The sequence below is a fragment of the Salvelinus alpinus genome, chromosome 33 (genome assembly GCF_045679555.1).
Source record: "Salvelinus alpinus chromosome 33, SLU_Salpinus.1, whole genome shotgun sequence".
Taxonomy (NCBI): domain Eukaryota; kingdom Metazoa; phylum Chordata; class Actinopteri; order Salmoniformes; family Salmonidae; genus Salvelinus; species Salvelinus alpinus.
Genome location: NC_092118.1, coordinates 29843957 through 29860770, shown reverse-complemented (window position 1 = coordinate 29860770; position 16814 = coordinate 29843957). Strand labels below are relative to the sequence as shown.

The window sequence follows — 16814 nt, the reverse complement described above, 5'->3', positions numbered from 1 at the left end:
TGCCTTTCTGCGTCCATTGTTTAAATCTGCTGTCCTGAGTTGCAGGGATGAAGCTGGGGTCGTATGCGGGCCAACTCAGCAGTTTGATCTCTCTGTCTAAATTATTTTGCTTAACTACCCTAAACCATGTCTTCAGAGAGAAATTAATCCACTGATTTTGTCTATTGTATATTTCTTTTACCATGTCCTTATTTCCCAAATCCTTTCCATTTTTAATATCTCATATGTAACGACAGCAACATCTGTCATCAAAAACACTCTGCTTTCCCCCTGTAGCTGCTGAATATCTGGTGTGGATTCCATTCCGCTTGGTTGGACTGCAAGGCAACCCCAGCACATAGTACATTTAGCTTTGACCTTTAACCTCTACCCTATGAATGACTAGTCCAACAGAGATAGTCAGTGCACAGCCCACATGGAGAGGTTTAGGTATGTTATCAGGTTTCCTTTGTGGAGATGGTACATTGCTAAAACATGATCTTACTTTACATAACATATCCCAAAAGACATGGACGTACACTGTACTGTCAACACTTCACTTCTAAAATCACCCTAAAGGATATGTTCACAATGTTTTCACATTCCTGTGTGTGTGTGTGTGTGTGTGTGTGTGTGTGTGTGTGTGTGTGTGTGTGTGTATACACACATGTTTGGGTAACCTCATTTGGCGTGCCTGGGATCCTCTCACCCGATCTGAAGTCATGGGGTAAAAGGGGTAATGGCTGTGTGTGTGTGTTAAACGTGGTGTGTGTTAAACGTGGTGTGTGTGTGTGTTAAACGTGGTGTGTGTGGATGTGTTAAACGTGGTGTGTGTGTGTGTGTTAAACGTGGTGTGTGTGTGTGTTAAACGTGGTGTGTGTGGATGTGTTAAAGGTGGTGTGTGTGTTAAACGTGGTGTGTGTGGATATGTTAAACGTGGTGTGTGTGGATGTGTTAAACGTGGTGTGTGTGGATGTGTTAACTTCTTATGGCTGGGGGCAGTATTGAGTAGCTTGGATGAATAAGGTGCCCAGAGTAAACTGCCTGCTACTCAGGCCCAGAAGCTAAGATATGCATATAGTAGATTTGGATAGAAAACACTTTGAAGTTTCTAAAACTGTTTGAATGATGTCTGTGAGTATAACAGAACTCATATGGCAGACAAAAACCTGAGAAAAAATCCATCCAGGAAGTGGGAAATCTGAGGTTTGTAGTGTTTCAAGTCATTGCCTATCGAATATACAGTGTCTATGTGGTCATATTGCACTTCCTAAGGCTTCCACTAAATTTCAACAGTCTTTATAACCTTGTTTGATGCTTCTACTGTGAAGGAGGGGATAATGAGAGCTGTTTGAGTCAGGGGTCTGGCAGAGTGCCACGAGCTCAGTGAGAGTTAGCTGCGTTCCATTGCATTTCTACAGACAAAGGGATTCTCCGGTTGAAACATTATTGAAGATTTATGATAACAACATCCTAAAGATTGATTCTGTACTTCGTTTGACATGTTTCTACGAACTGTAATATGACTTTTCATCTGAACTTTCGCCTGGACTTGCCCGCACCTCCTGAGTTTGTGTACTAAACGCGCTAACAAAAGGAGGTATTTGGACATAAATTATGGACTTTATCGAACAAAACAAACATTTATTGTGGAACTGGGATTCCTGGGAGTGCATTCTGATGAAGATCATCAAAGGTAAGTGAATATTTATAATGCTATTTCTGACTTCTGTTGACTCCACAATATGGCGGATATATTTTTGTCTTGATTGGGCTCTGAGCGCCGACCTGAGATTATTGCATGGTTTGCTTTTTCCGTAAAGCTTTTTTGAAATCTGACACAGCGGTTGCATTAAGGAGAAGTGCATCTAAAGTTCCATGCATAACACTTGTATTTTCATCAACATTTATAATGAGTATTTCTGTAAAATGATGTGGCTCTCTGCAAAATCACCGGATGTTTTGGAACTACTGAACGTAACGCACCAATGTAAACTCAGATTTTTGGATATAAATATGAACTTTACCGAACAAAACATACATGTATTGTGTAACATGAAGTCCTATGAGTGTCATCTGATGAAGATCATCAAAGGTTAGTGATTAATTGTATCTATATTTCAGCTTTTTGTGAATCCTCTCTTTAGCTGGAAAAATGGCTGTGTTATGCTGTGAATAGGCACTCACCTAACATAATCGTTTGGTTTGCTTTCGTCGTAAAGCCTTTTTGAAATCGGACACTGTGGCTGGATTTACAACAAGTAAAAGTGGTTAAACGTGGTGTGTGTGGATGTGTTAAATGTTGTGTGTGTGTGTGTGTGTGTGTTAAACGTGGTGTGTGTGGATGTGTTAAATGTTGTGTGTGTGTGTTAAATGTGGTGTGTGTGTGTGTTAAATGTGTTGTGTGTGTTAAACGTGGTGTGTGTGTGTGTGTTAAACGTGGTGTGTGTGGATGTTAAATATACGTATAGCAGATTTAGCCAGTGAAGCGTTAAGAGGAGAGAAACATGCCACATTAATGAAGACCCACTGTTGTCCCACAGGGATGTTAGAATGTCAAACAGAATGTTAAGAGGTAAGCTGGTATGTCACTATAGAAGAACGTAGACAGTTTGATGATACGGGCCGACACCTGACAAGTAGAAAACATGCCTTTCACCAGATGTACCACACACACACACACACACACACACACACACACACACACACACACACACACACACACACACACACACACACACACACATTCAACCAAGCCTCTACCACACAGACACAGGCTATGAGGACAAGAACAGACATGTCCAATTCCTACTATTTTCAGGCTTTTTCAAGAGAACACTGTGAAAGCCTCAACATGATCCCAAGTGGCCAATCATGAAAGATACAGGCTGTCCCAGGCTTTGGGTTCAACTCATCAGAGAAGAGTCAGGTGAGCAAGTGCTTGGCAGGAACAAAGTCTGCACCAAACCTGTAGGTTAGGACCCAGGTTTGTAAGTTAGGACCCAGGTTTGTAAGTTAGGACCCAGGTTTGGTTAAGTAACTTTCCCCAAAATCCCAAGGTTTCCAGAAATCCCGATTGGAAGGTTCCTGGAATCAAGAGGTAATGAGCAGGAAATCCGGGAATCATCCAACCAGGATTTCTGGAAAACTTGGGAATGTACGGAACATTACTGGAATTTTGCAAACCTAGCAGGGTATAAACAGTATATATATAAACAGTATTTAAAATGTTTGGGGTCACTTAGAAATGTATTTGTTTTTGAAAGAAAAGCACATTTTTTGGTTCATTAAAATAACATCAAATTGATCCGAAATACAGTGTAGACATTGTTAATGTTGTAAATTACTATTGTAGCTGGAAACGGCAGATTATTTTATGGAATATCTACATCGGCGTACAGAGGCCCATTATCAGGAACCATCACTCCTGTGTTCCAATGCCACGTTGTGTTAGCTAATCCAAGTTTATCCTTTTAAAAGGCTAATTGATCATTAGAAAACCCTTGCAATTGTGTTAGCACAGCTGAAAACTGTAGTTCTTATTATAGAGGCAATAAAACTGGCCTTAGACTAGTTGAGTATCTGGAGCATCAGCATTTCTGGGTTCGATTACAGGCTCAAAATTACCAGAAACAAAGGACCTTCATTCTGAAACTCGTCAGTCTATTCTTGTTCTGAGAAATGAAGGCTATTCCATGCGAGAAATTACCAAGAAACTGAAGATCTCATACAACGCTGTGTACTACTGCCTTCACAGAACAGCACAAACTGTCTCTAACCAGAATAGAATGAGGACTGGGAGGCCCCGGTGCACAACTGAGCAAGAGGACAAGTAATTAGAGTGTCTAGTTCGAGAAACAGACGCCTCACAAGTCCTCAACTGTCAGCTTCATTAAATAGTACCTGCAAAACACCAGTCTCAACGTCAAAAGTGAAGAGGCGACTCCGTGATGCTGGCCTTCTAGGCAGAGTTTCTCTGTCCAGTGTCTGTGTTATTTTACCCATCTTAATCTTTTATTTTTATTGGCCAGTCTGAGATATGGCTTTTTCTTTGCAACTCTGCCTAGAAGGCCAGCATTCCGGAGTATGTGTACACACACCCTTTGATGTTATCACTGATCAAACATGATTGGATAAATCCTGGAAGAGAATGAGACTAACATCTTTTTGATGGAATGCTTTGCTGTGATTGGCTGGTGCTTACCGAACGCCGTGCTCCGGTTGGCCAGTCCAGAGTAGGCGTTGCCGCTGGGCGATGAGGTGGCCGGGGAGGACAGGGGGCTATAGGAAGATGGGTCTCCTTGGTAACTGTGGCCGGAGCCTATCCCAAACGGACTGGACTGGGCCTTAGTGGACTGGATAGAGAGAGGGAGAAAAGGAAAAATAGTTTAGAGTGTGTGTTTTACTAGACTAGCAGAGAGACGTGTGTGTGTTGTACTAGACTAGCAGAGAGACGTGTGTGTGTTTTACTAGACTAGCAGAGAGACGTGTGTGTGTTGTACTAGACTAGCAGAGAGACGTGTGTGTGTTGTACTAGACTAGCAGAGAGACGTGTGTGTTGTACTAGACTAGCAGAGAGACGTGTGTGTTGTACTAGACTAGCAGAGACGTGTATGTTGTACTAGACTAGCAGAGAGACGTGTGTGTTGTACTAGACTAGCAGAGAGACGTGTGTGTTGTACTAGACTAGCAGAGAGACGTGTGTGTTGTACTAGACTAGCAGAGAGACGTGTGTGTTGTACTAGACTAGCAGAGAGACGTGTGTGTTGTACTAGACTAGCAGAGAGACGTGTGTGTTGTACTAGACTAGCAGAGAGACGTGTGTGTTGTACTAGACTAGCAGAGAGACGTGTGTGTTGTACTAGACTAGCAGAGAGACGTGTGTGTTGTACTAGACTAGCAGAGAGACGTGTGTGTTGTACTAGACTAGCAGAGAGACGTGTGTGTTGTACTAGACTAGCAGAGAGACGTGTGTGTTTTACTAGACTAGCAGAGAGACGTGTGTGTTGTACTAGACTAGCAGAGAGACGTGTGTGTTGTACTAGACTAGCAGAGAGACGTGTGTGTTGTACTAGACTAGCAGAGAGACGTGTGTGTTGTACTAGACTAGCAGAGAGACGTGTGTGTTTTACTAGACTAGCAGAGAGACGTGTGTGTTGTACTAGACTAGCAGAGAGACGTGTGTGTTGTACTAGACTAGCAGAGAGACGTGTGTGTTGTACTAGACTAGCAGAGAGACGTGTGTGTTTTACTAGACTAGCAGAGAGACGTGTGTGTTGTACTAGACTAGCAGAGAGACGTGTGTGTTGTACTAGACTAGCAGAGAGACGTGTGTGTTTTACTAGACTAGCAGAGAGACGTGTGTGTTGTACTAGACTAGCAGAGAGACGTGTGTGTTTTACTAGACTAGCAGAGAGACGTGTGTGTTTTACTAGACTAGCAGAGAGACGTGTGTGTTGTACTAGACTAGCAGAGAGACGTGTGTGTTGTACTAGACTAGCAGAGAGACGTGTGTGTTTTACTAGACTAGCAGAGAGACGTGTGTGTTGTACTAGACTAGCAGAGAGACGTGTGTGTTTTACTAGACTAGCAGAGAGACGTGTGTGTTTTACTAGACTAGCAGAGAGACGTGTGTGTGTGTGTGTTACTGGTGTAGGTTGAGGAGAAGACAGATGAGCCTGCTAAACACCATATGCTCAACACACTCCCCTTAGCACGCATGTCGTGTGGTCCGATATGCAGATCACAGCACACACACCACACACCACACACACACACCACACACACACTCCATTATCAGGCTCTGCTGATGAGATTCACTGAAGCGAGGAGAAAGAGAGAATCTGCATAACGACCACTGAAACGCTATTGGCTAACAGTAGAGGATTCCTGTTGTCAACCAAAGCAGAGATGACTACATTCTGTAGCAGTAGCTATGGGAGTCAGTGTGTGATCAGTGTGTCGTCTGCCTGACTAGAAAACACCTACAACATATAGGCATTAGATCTGGAATGGAACCACGTCTGGATTGATTCTATAGATATTTAATTCGTTTCAGATTTCTGGATTCTGTCTGACTCTACTCACAACACAAATCATATCTGCTACATGTTCAGGTCTGTGTGTTTTACCTGGCCTGAGAAGGTAGGGTCTGTTACTAGTCCTGTGTGTGTTTTACCTGGCCTGAGAAGGTAGGGTATGTTACTAGTCCTGTGTGTGAGAGACCTGGCCTGAGAAGGTAGGGTCTGTTACTAGTCCTGTGTGTGTTTTACCTGGCCTGAGAAGGTAGGGTCTGTTACTAGTCCTGTGTGTGAGAGACCTGGCCTGAGAAGGTAGGGTCTGTTACTAGTCCTGTGTGTGTTTTACCTGGCCTGAGAAGGTAGGGTCTGTTGCTAGTCCTGTGTGTGAGAGACCTGGCCTGAGAAGGTAGGGTATGTTACTAGTCCTGTGTGTGTTTTACCTGGCCTGAGAAGGTAGGGTCTGTTACTAGTCCTGTGTGTTTTACCTGGCCTGAGAAGGTAGGGTCTGTTGCTAGTCCTGTGTGTGAGAGACCCGGCCTGAGAAGGTAGGGTATGTTACTAGTCCTGTGTGTGAGAGACCTGGCCTGAGAAGGTAGGGTATGTTGCCAGTCCTGTGTGTGAGAGACCTGGCCTGAGAAGGTAGGGTCTGTTACTAGTCCTGTGTGTGAGAGACCTGGCCTGAGAAGGTAGGGTCTGTTGCTAGTCCTGTGTGTTTTACCTGGCCTGAGAAGGTAGGGTCTGTTACTAGTCCTGTGTGTTTTACCTGGCCTGAGAAGGTAGGGTCTGTTACTAGTCCTGTGTGTGAGAGACCTGGCCTGAGAAGGTAGGGTTTGTTACTAGTCCTGTGTGTGAGAGACCTGGCCTGAGAAGGTAGGGTCTGTTGCTAGTCCTGTGTGTGAGAGACCTGGCCTGAGAAGGTAGGGTCTGTTGCTAGTCCTGTGTGTGAGAGACCTGGCCTGAGAAGGTAGGGTCTGTTACTAGTCCTGTGTGTGAGAGACCTGGCCTGAGAAGGTAGGGTCTGTTACTAGTCCTGTGTGTGTTTTACCTGGCCTGAGAAGGTAGGGTTTGTTACTAGTCCTGTGTGTGAGAGACCTGGCCTGAGAAGGTAGGGTCTGTTACTAGTCCTGTGTGTGAGAGACCTGGCCTGAGAAGGTAGGGTCTGTTACTAGTCCTGTGTGTGAGAGACCTGGCCTGAGAAGGTAGGGTATGTTGCCAGTCCTGTGTGTGAGAGACCCGGCCTGAGAAGGTAGGGTATGTTACTAGTCCTGTGTGTGTTTTACCTGGCCTGAGAAGGTAGGGTATGTTACTAGTCCTGTGTGTTTTACCTGGCCTGAGAAGGTAGGGTCTGTTACTAGTCCTGTGTGTTTTACCTGGCCTGAGAAGGTAGGGTCTGTTACTAGTCCTGTGTGTGAGAGACCTGGCCTGAGAAGGTAGGGTCTGTTACTAGTCCTGTGTGTGAGAGACCTGGCCTGAGAAGGTAGGGTCTGTTACTAGCCCTGTGTGTGTTTTACCTGGCCTGAGAAGGTAGGGTCTGTTGCTAGTCCTGTGTGTGAGAGACCTGGCCTGGCCTGGCCTGGGTGTGTGTGTGTGGGTGTGTGTGTGTGTGTGTGTGTGTGTGTGTGTGTGTGTGTGTGTGTGTGTGTGTGTGTGTGTGTGTACCTGGCCAGAGAACGGGGGTCTGTTGCCAGTCCAGGCCACCTGTCCTGGGTTGAGCTGTCTGGAGATCTGAGCTAGGTTCTGATTGGACGATCCCGACGGCTGGATATCGTTCACCCCCGGGACATGGATCACTGAGGAGCTGTGTGACAGACAGACAGCATTCCAAGTAAATGTGTGACATGAGAGCCTTTATATAGGCCCCTGCAGACGGTCGTATTTAATTTATACTTTAACAACACATTTAACTGTTCACATCTGTCAACTCTAGTCTGCTCAATTGTTTAACCATCACCTGAGGCCCTGTCTTTCCCTACGGCTTTCAACTTTAAACACACACGCTAATGTGCATGCATGCACGTACACACAGACCCACAGAGACCCACACAGACCCACAGAGAGGTGTACCTGAAGCTCTTGGCAGAGTGTCCGGGCTGGAAGGGAGAGTTCTGGGAGTAGAGCTGCTGACCTCCCGCCGTAGACGAAGGAACCATCATCTTCTTCTCACCAGCTGGAACCACACAATACACACACCGTTTATAGATAGAGAGAGATGTATAGAGGGAGAGACAGACATTCAGAGAGACATTCAGAGAGACATTCAGAGAGACATTCTGAGGGAGAGACATTCAGAGGGACATTCAGAGGGAGAGACATTCAGAGAGACATTCAGAGAGACATTCAGAGGGAGAGACATTCAGAGAGACATTCAGAGAGACATTCAGAGGGACATTCAGAGAGACATTCAGAGAGACATTCAGAGAGACATTCAGAGAGACATTCAGAGGGAGAGACATTCAGAGAGACATTCAGAGAGACATTCAGAGAGACATTCAGAGAGACATTCAGAGGGAGAGACATTCAGAGGGAGAGACATTCAGAGGGAGAGACATTCAGAGGGAGAGACATTCAGAGGGAGAGACATTCAGAGGGAGAGACATTCAGAGAGACATTCAGAGAGACATTCAGAGGGAGAGACATTCAGACAGACATTCAGAGAGACATTCAGACAGACATTCAGAGAGACATTCAGAGGGAGAGACATTCTGAGAGACATTCAGAGGGAGAGACATTCAGACAGACATTCAGAGAGACATTCAGAGGGACATTCAGAGGGAGAGACATTCAGAGAGACATTCAGACAGACATTCAGAGAGACATTCAGAGGGAGAGACATTCAGACAGACATTCAGAGAGACATTCAGACAGACATTCAGAGAGACATTCAGAGAGACATTCAGAGAGACATTCAGAGGGAGAGACATTCAGAGGGAGAGACATTCAGAGAGACATTCAGAGGGAGAGACATTCAGAGGGAGAGACATTCAGAGGGAGAGACATTCAGAGGGAGAGACATTCAGAGGGAGAGACATTCAGAGGGAGAGACATTCAGAGGGAGAGACATTCAGAGGGAGAGACATTCAGAGGGACATTCAGAGAGACATTCAGAGAGACATTCAGAGGGAGAGACATTCAGACAGACATTCAGAGAGACATTCAGAGGGAGAGACATTCTGAGAGACATTCAGAGGGAGAGACATTCAGACAGACATTCAGAGAGACATTCAGAGGGACATTCAGAGGGAGAGACATTCAGAGAGACATTCAGACAGACATTCAGAGAGACATTCAGAGGGAGAGACATTCAGAGAGACATTCAGAGAGACATTCAGACAGACATTCAGAGAGACATTCAGAGGGAGAGACATTCAGAGAGACATTCAGAGGGAGAGACATTCAGACAGACATTCAGAGAGACATTCAGACAGACATTCAGAGAGACATTCAGAGAGACATTCAGAGACATTCAGAGAGACATTCAGAGACATTCAGAGGGAGAGACATTCAGAGAGACATTCAGAGGGAGAGACATTCAGAGAGACATTCAGAGAGACATTCTGAGGGAGAGACATTCAGAGAGACATTCAGAGAGACATTCAGAGAGACATTCAGAGGGAGAGACATTCAGAGAGACATTCAGAGAGACATTCAGAGAGACATTCAGAGGGAGAGACATTCAGAGAGACATTCAGAGAGACATTCAGACAGACATTCAGAGAGACATTCTGAGAGACATTCAGAGGGAGAGACATTCTGAGAGACATTCAGAGGGAGAGACATACAGAGAGACATTCAGAGAGACATTCAGAGGGAGAGACATTCTGAGAGACATTCAGAGGGAGAGACATTCAGAGAGACATTCAGAGAGACATTCAGAGAGACATTCGGAGACATTAGAGAGAAAGAAAAGCAGACAGAAAGAGAGGCAGACAGAGAGGGGGAGACGGACAGAGAGGGAGGGACGGAGAAAGGGAGACGGACAGAGGGGGAGAGAGACAGAGACAAAGAGAGGGAGGGAGGGACAGAGACCGAGAGGGAGACAGACAGAGAGAGGTAGACAGAGACAGAGAGACATACAGAGAGAAAGACAGAGGGAAAGAGAGAGATGGAGGGAGAGACAGAGCCAGACAGAGATAGGGAGGGAGAGACAGACAGAGACATTCAGAGAGAGATAAAATACACCACAGTCAGAGAGGGAGGGAATGGAGAGATAGAAAGAGGGAAGGAATGGAGAGAGAGCGAGAGAGAGAAAGTCCAGTTCTGATTGAATTGTGTGGAGGTTGTTTTACATTTCTCCCCTGGATGAAAGACCACCACCACAACCAACCGTCTACCATGGGCCTTTCAACACACACTGGCTGATTAACGCTTATCTACACACACACACACACACACACACACACACACACACACACACACACACACACACACACACACACACACACACACACACACACACACACACACACACACACACACACACACACACACACACAAAGACGAGTAGAGGTGAGAAAATAACTAGATGTCGTACAGCCAGAGATGCCGGAGTACATGTCAGCAAAGCGCGGGTCTCTCTCCTGTGAGAACATGGTGTCCGTCTTGTCAGTGTTCTTGCCCGCCTCGTGAACCCCTCCTCCCACACTGGGAACGGGCACCTGGAGGGAGACAGGAGGGAAGGATAACTTCATTTATACAAGGGTGTACAGTCAACAGCTAGAGGAAAGACAGGAGGGAAGGACATCTTCACTTAATGAAACCCTACTGATGTACAGTCAACAGCTAGAGGAAAGTGAGGAGGGAAGGACATCTTCACTTAATGAAACCCTACTGATGTACAGTCAACAGCTAGAGGAAAGTGAGGAGGGAAGGACATCTTCACTTAATGAAACCCTAGAAAGTGTATTTATACAGCAAGGTTGGGATCAATTCCATTTGAATTTAGTCAGTTCAGGAGCTAGACTGAAATTCCAATTTCAATGTTTTTTCCCTCAGACAATCATTGAGGAATAATTCCATTTCTGTTTACTTCCTGAATTGACTGAATAAAAATGGAATTGACCCCAAGCCTGTTATACAGTCGAGCCCTCTTAAATGTCCAATGCAACCATTTTTCAATAAAAAATTGTCATAAAGAAACAAAAATAGCTTCTTAGCAAAGAGCAATTTCTGTGAGGGGAAAACTGAAAACTAGCTGTTATTGGCAGAGGTTTGGAACTCTTTCTTATTATTAACTAATTGACCACCTGGTGATGTCACCAGTCAGACCAAAACCCATCCCACCAAAAACAGGTTGAAATTTCAGGCGGTCTTTTCAAATAGCTCTTACCCTAAAAAAGGGCATTATCATAATATTCACAATTTCACAGTATTATTCCAACCTCATAGTATGTAAATATATATACAGTGGGGCAAAAAAGTATTTAGTCAGCCACCAATTGTGCAAGTTCTCCCACTTAAAAAGATGAGAGAGGCCTGTAATTTTCATCATAGGTACACTTCAACTATGACAGACAAAATTAGAAAAGAAAATCCAGAAAATCACATTGTGGGATTTTTAATGAATTTATTTGCAAATTATGGTGGAAAATAAGTATTTGGTCAATAACAAAAGTTTCTCAATACTTTGTTATATACCCTTTGTTGGCAATGACAGAGGTCAAACGTTTTCTGTAAGTCTTCACAAGGTTTTCACACACTTTTGCTGGTATTTTGGCCCATTCATCCATGCAGATCTCCTCTAGAGCAGTGATGTTTTGGGGCTGTTGCTGGGCAAAACGGACTTTCAACTGCCTCCAAAGATTTTCTATGGGGTTGAGATCTGGAGACTGGCTAGGCCACTCCAGGACCTTGAAATGCTTCTTACGAAGCCACTCCTTCGTTGCCCGGGCGGTGTGTTTGGGATCATTGTCATGCTGAAAAACCCAGCCACGTTTCATCTTCAATGCCCTTGCTGATGGAAGGAGGTTTTCACTCAAAATCTCACGATACATGGCCCCATTCATTCTTTCCTTTACGCGGATCAGTCGTCCTGGTCCCTTTGCAGAAAAACAGCCCCAAAGCATGATGTTTCCACCCCCATGCTTCACAGTAGGTATGGTGTTCTTTGGATGCAACTCAGCATTCTTTGTCCTCCAAACACGACGAGTTGAGTTTTTACCAAAAAGTTCTATTTTGGTTTCATCTGACCATATGACATTCTCCCAATCTTCTTCTGGATCATCCAAATGCTCTCTAGCAAACTTCAGACGGGCCTGGACATGTACTGGCTTAAGCAGGGGGACACGTCTGACACTGCAGGATTTGAGTCCCTGGCGGCGTAGTGTGTTACTGATGGTAGGCTTTGTTACTTTGGTCCCAGCTCTCTGCAGGTCATTCACTAGGTCCCCCCGTGTGGTTCTGGGATTTTTGCTCACCGTTCTTGTGATCATTTTGACCCCACGGGGTGAGATCTTGCATGGAGCCCCAGATCGAGGGAGATTATCAGTGGTCTTGTATGTCTTCCATTTCCTAATAATTGCTCCCACAGTTGATTTCTTCAAACCAAGCTGCTTACCTATTGCAGATTCAGTCTTCCCAGCCTGGTGCAGGTCTACAATTTTGTTTCTGGTGTCCTTTGACAGCTCTTTGGTCTTGGCCATAGTGGAGTTTGGAGTGTGACTGTTTGAGGTTGTGGACAGGTGTCTTTTATACTGATAACAAGTTCAAACAGGTGCCATTAATACAGGTAACGAGTGGAGGACAGAGGAGCCTCTTAAAGAAGAAGTTACAGGTCTGTGAGAGCCAGAAATCTTGCTTGTTTGTAGGTGACCAAATACTTATTTTCCACCATAATTTGCAAATAAATTCATTAAAAATCCTACAATAGTTGAAGTGTACCTATGATGAAAATTACAGGCCTCTCTCATCTTTTTAAGTGGGAGAACTTGCACAATTGGTGGCTGACTAAATACTTTTTTGCCCCACTGTAAAACAGAGGAAATCACATTTTTGACTGCACTGGGCCTTTAATGACATACAATCAACAGCTTCAGAAGCTGTCTAGCATGAAAAGCCAGGAGTATGGACAGGTAAGTGGGCTACACTGGGTATAGGGAAGACACAATGTTATATGTTATATTATGAACAGGCAGGTATAATAAGGGCAGCTATAGGGGTCCTGTGGGGTACCTGTGATAGGTCATAGGCTGTCAGGCCGTCCCTCTGATGGACCTCCAGCTCTGCCTGCTGCTGCTGTTGGAGCTGCCTGGAGAACACACACAATGACAACACATTAATACAGAATCACACAATACCATCACTTTGATATGTTCGCTCTTTAGATTGTATTATTAGTAACAGATGGTCAAGTTAGTGATACACAATAGCAAAACACCAGCATCCGAACGTACCAGCGAGATACCACACCTGGCACCCTAACGGCTGTGGAACAAATCAGAACATTGACCGACTGGAAAAACCTAAGGGTCCTTTGTGAATGTACTATTAAATACAGACTACAAGCTGGTCTGTCCATCTGTGCTGAATGACTATAGGGGGTAACAGGCTGCTCTCACTCCTCTCCATCCCTTTCTGTCTTTATCATTCCCTTGTTTTCTCGCTTTCCCTTGCTCTAGTTCTCTCTCCCTACTCACAGATGTCCAGGCTCTGCCTCTTAACAAGGAGCAGATTCTAACTGTCTTCTATACACTGGGAAACAACAGATTCTAACTGTGTCTTCTATACACTGGGAAACAACAGATTCTAACTGTCTTCTATACACTGGGAAACAACAGATTCTAACTGTCTTCTATACACTGGGAAACAACAGATTCTAACTGTGTCTTCTATACACTGGGAAACAACAGATTCTAACTGTGTCTTCTATACACTGGGAAACAACAGATTCTAACTGTGTCTTCTATACACTGGGAAACAACAGATTCTAACTGTGTCTTCTATACACTGGGAAACAACAGATTCTAACTGTGTCTTCTATACACTGGGAAACAACAGATTCTAACTGTGTCTTCTATACACTGGGAAACAACAGATTCTAACTGTCTTCTATACACTGGGAAACAACAGATTCTAACTGTGTCTTCTATACACTGGGAAACAACAGATTCTAACTGTGTCTTCTATACACTGGGAAACAACAGATTCTAACTGTGTCTTCTATACACTGGGAAACAACAGATTCTAACTGTGTCTTCTATACACTGGGAAACAACAGATTCTAACTGTGTCTTCTATACACTGGGAAACAACAGATTCTAACTGTGTCTTCTATACACTGGGAAACAACAGATTCTAACTGTGTCTTCTATACACTGGGAAACAACAGATTCTAACTGTGTCTTCTATACACTGGGAAACAACAGATTCTAACTGTGTCTTCTATACACTGGGAAACAACAGATTCTAACTGTGTCTTCTATACACTCGGAAACAACAGATTCTAACTGTGTCTTCTATACACTGGGAAACAACAGATTCTAACTGTCTTCTATACACTGGGAAACAACAGATTCTAACTGTGTCTTCTATACACTGGGAAACAACAGATTCTAACTGTGTCTTCTATACACTCGGAAACAACAGATTCTAACTGTGTCTTCTATACACTGGGAAACAACAGATTCTAACTGCGTCTTCTATACACTGGGAAACAACAGATTCTAACTGCGTCTTCTATACACTGGGAAACAACAGATTCTAACTGTGTCTTCTATACACTGGGAAACAACAGATTCTAACTGCCTTCTATACACTGGGAAACAACAGATTCTAACTGTGTCTTCTATACACTGGGAAACAACAGATTCTAACTGTGTCTTCTATACACTCGGAAACAACAGATTCTAACTGTGTCTTCTATACACTCGGAAACAACAGATTCTAACTGTGTCTTCTATACATTGGGAAACAACAGATTCTAACTGTGTCTTCTATACACTGGGAAACAACAGATTCTAACTGTATCTTCTATACACTGGGAAACAACAGATTCTAACTGTGTCTTCTATACACTGGGAAACAACAGATTCTAACTGTCTTCTATACACTGGGAAACAACAGATTCTAACTGTGTCTTCTATACACTGGGAAACAACAGATTCTAACTGTATCTTCTATACACTGGGAAACAACAGATTCTAACTGTGTCTTCTATACACTGGGAAACAACAGATTCTAACTGTATCTTCTATACACTGGGAAACAACAGATTCTAACTGTGTCTTCTATACACTGGGAAACAACAGATTCTAACTGTGTCTTCTATACACTGGGAAACAACAGATTCTAACTGTATCTTCTATACACTGGGAAACAACAGATTCTAACTGTGTCTTCTATACACTGGGAGACTGTCACGCTCTGACCTTAGAGAGCCTTTTTATTTCTCTATTTGGTTAGGTCAGGGTGTGATTTGGGTGGGCAATCTAGTTTTCTTATTTCTTTGTTTGGCCTGGTATGGTTCCCAATCAGAGGCAGCTGTCTATCGTTGTCTCTGATTGGGGATCATACTTAGGCAGCCTTTTTCCCACCTGTGTTTGTGGGTAATTATTTATTTTCTGTGAGTGTTTGTGTGCGCCACGTTCTGATTCTGTTTACCTGTTTTTTGTGTGAAAGGTTTCACTTCGATTAAAGATGTGGAATTACATGCACGCTGTGCCTTGGCTCATTTATGATAGGGAGTTTGAAGGCAGCGAACGTGACAGAGACAACAGATTCTAACTATGTCTTCTATACACTGGGATACAACAGATTCTAATTCGGTACTCTCAAAAACAAGCCTTTTTGTTTTGTAGGGGAAAGGTGATGTAATGAATAACATAACCTGTGTCCCAAATGGCACCCTTTTCCCTTCATAGCTTCCTATGGGCCCTGGTCAATAGTAGTGCACTCTTAGGGTACCAGCTGGGATACATCCATTGTTGCACAGTCGGTGTATTGTGAATGCCTAAACGAGAAGAGCAACACCTGCATGCAAACAAATATTCCCAATATTCAATGTGGCGGCAATAAGATGTTTCAAGAGCTGTTTTTAAACTCAAAACCATTTCCAGACAGAATGTCTCCTGTCAGCTCTTATGCATCATTAGTAAGCTGGCAACAGAATGACTGTATTTCTCACACACACACACACACACACACACACAGGCAGATAAACTTTACACACACACACTTGTGCCTCGAATCCATTTGTCGCTGGCAAATTGCACCACAGCATCTAATTCAGGCCCTTAATTTCAGAAGCCTCGGAGTGATTTCCTGCTAAGTTCTTTTCTGGAGCATCCAACCCTGACATTTCCTATTTACCCAGAGAAACAAACTGTTTTTCTTCTCCTGCCATGAGAAGTATGCAGCTCTCTCTCTCTCTCTGAGGAGATGCGATGAGGAGAGGAGGAGGCCACTTTAGACTACAGAGGACCAGTTGGGTTTGAGTCCACAGACAGACCGTAGGAAATTGACAGCTCATCTCTGTTGGTCTCTTTTTGCTTTCTCTAAGTACATCACAACAGTCCTCCTTTCCTGTCTCAAATAAATGACTGAATATCTAAGAGAAAGAATGAGAGAGAAACGACTTCTTTCTTTCCTGCCACAAATCAATTCCTGAATGTCAAAGAGAGAGAGAGATGGAAACACTTGTGTTAACAACATGAGAGAGAGAGAGCGAGAGAGCGAGAGAGAGAGAGATGGAAACACTTGTGTTAACAACATGAAAGCGTCCCCTAGCAGTGTACATAGACTGGTGCTGTGCTGAACTTAGTGGCCCTGGCCGTCACAGCCTATAAGAGCCTAGCTTCTGACAACCGACCTAATGTGAGTAAC

The 16814-nt window shown here is 44.0% G+C and overlaps 1 protein-coding gene across 12 annotated transcripts in view; it reads right to left on the bottom strand.

The window, feature by feature from the left end:
- LOC139563233 (aryl hydrocarbon receptor nuclear translocator 2) overlaps positions 1 to 16814 on the bottom strand; it is a 95130-nt gene that overhangs the window by 8204 nt on the left and 70112 nt on the right. For all 12 annotated transcript variants that reach the window (XM_071381673.1, XM_071381677.1, XM_071381675.1 and 9 more), the window contains 5 exons: positions 13167 to 13242; positions 10531 to 10654; positions 8064 to 8166; positions 7659 to 7797; positions 4184 to 4334 (listed from right to left, as the gene is read on the bottom strand). In XM_071381673.1, the coding sequence (XP_071237774.1) occupies positions 4184 to 4334; positions 7659 to 7797; positions 8064 to 8166; positions 10531 to 10654; positions 13167 to 13242 (593 nt within the window). The remainder of the gene's footprint in view (positions 1 to 4183; positions 4335 to 7658; positions 7798 to 8063; positions 8167 to 10530; positions 10655 to 13166; positions 13243 to 16814) is intronic.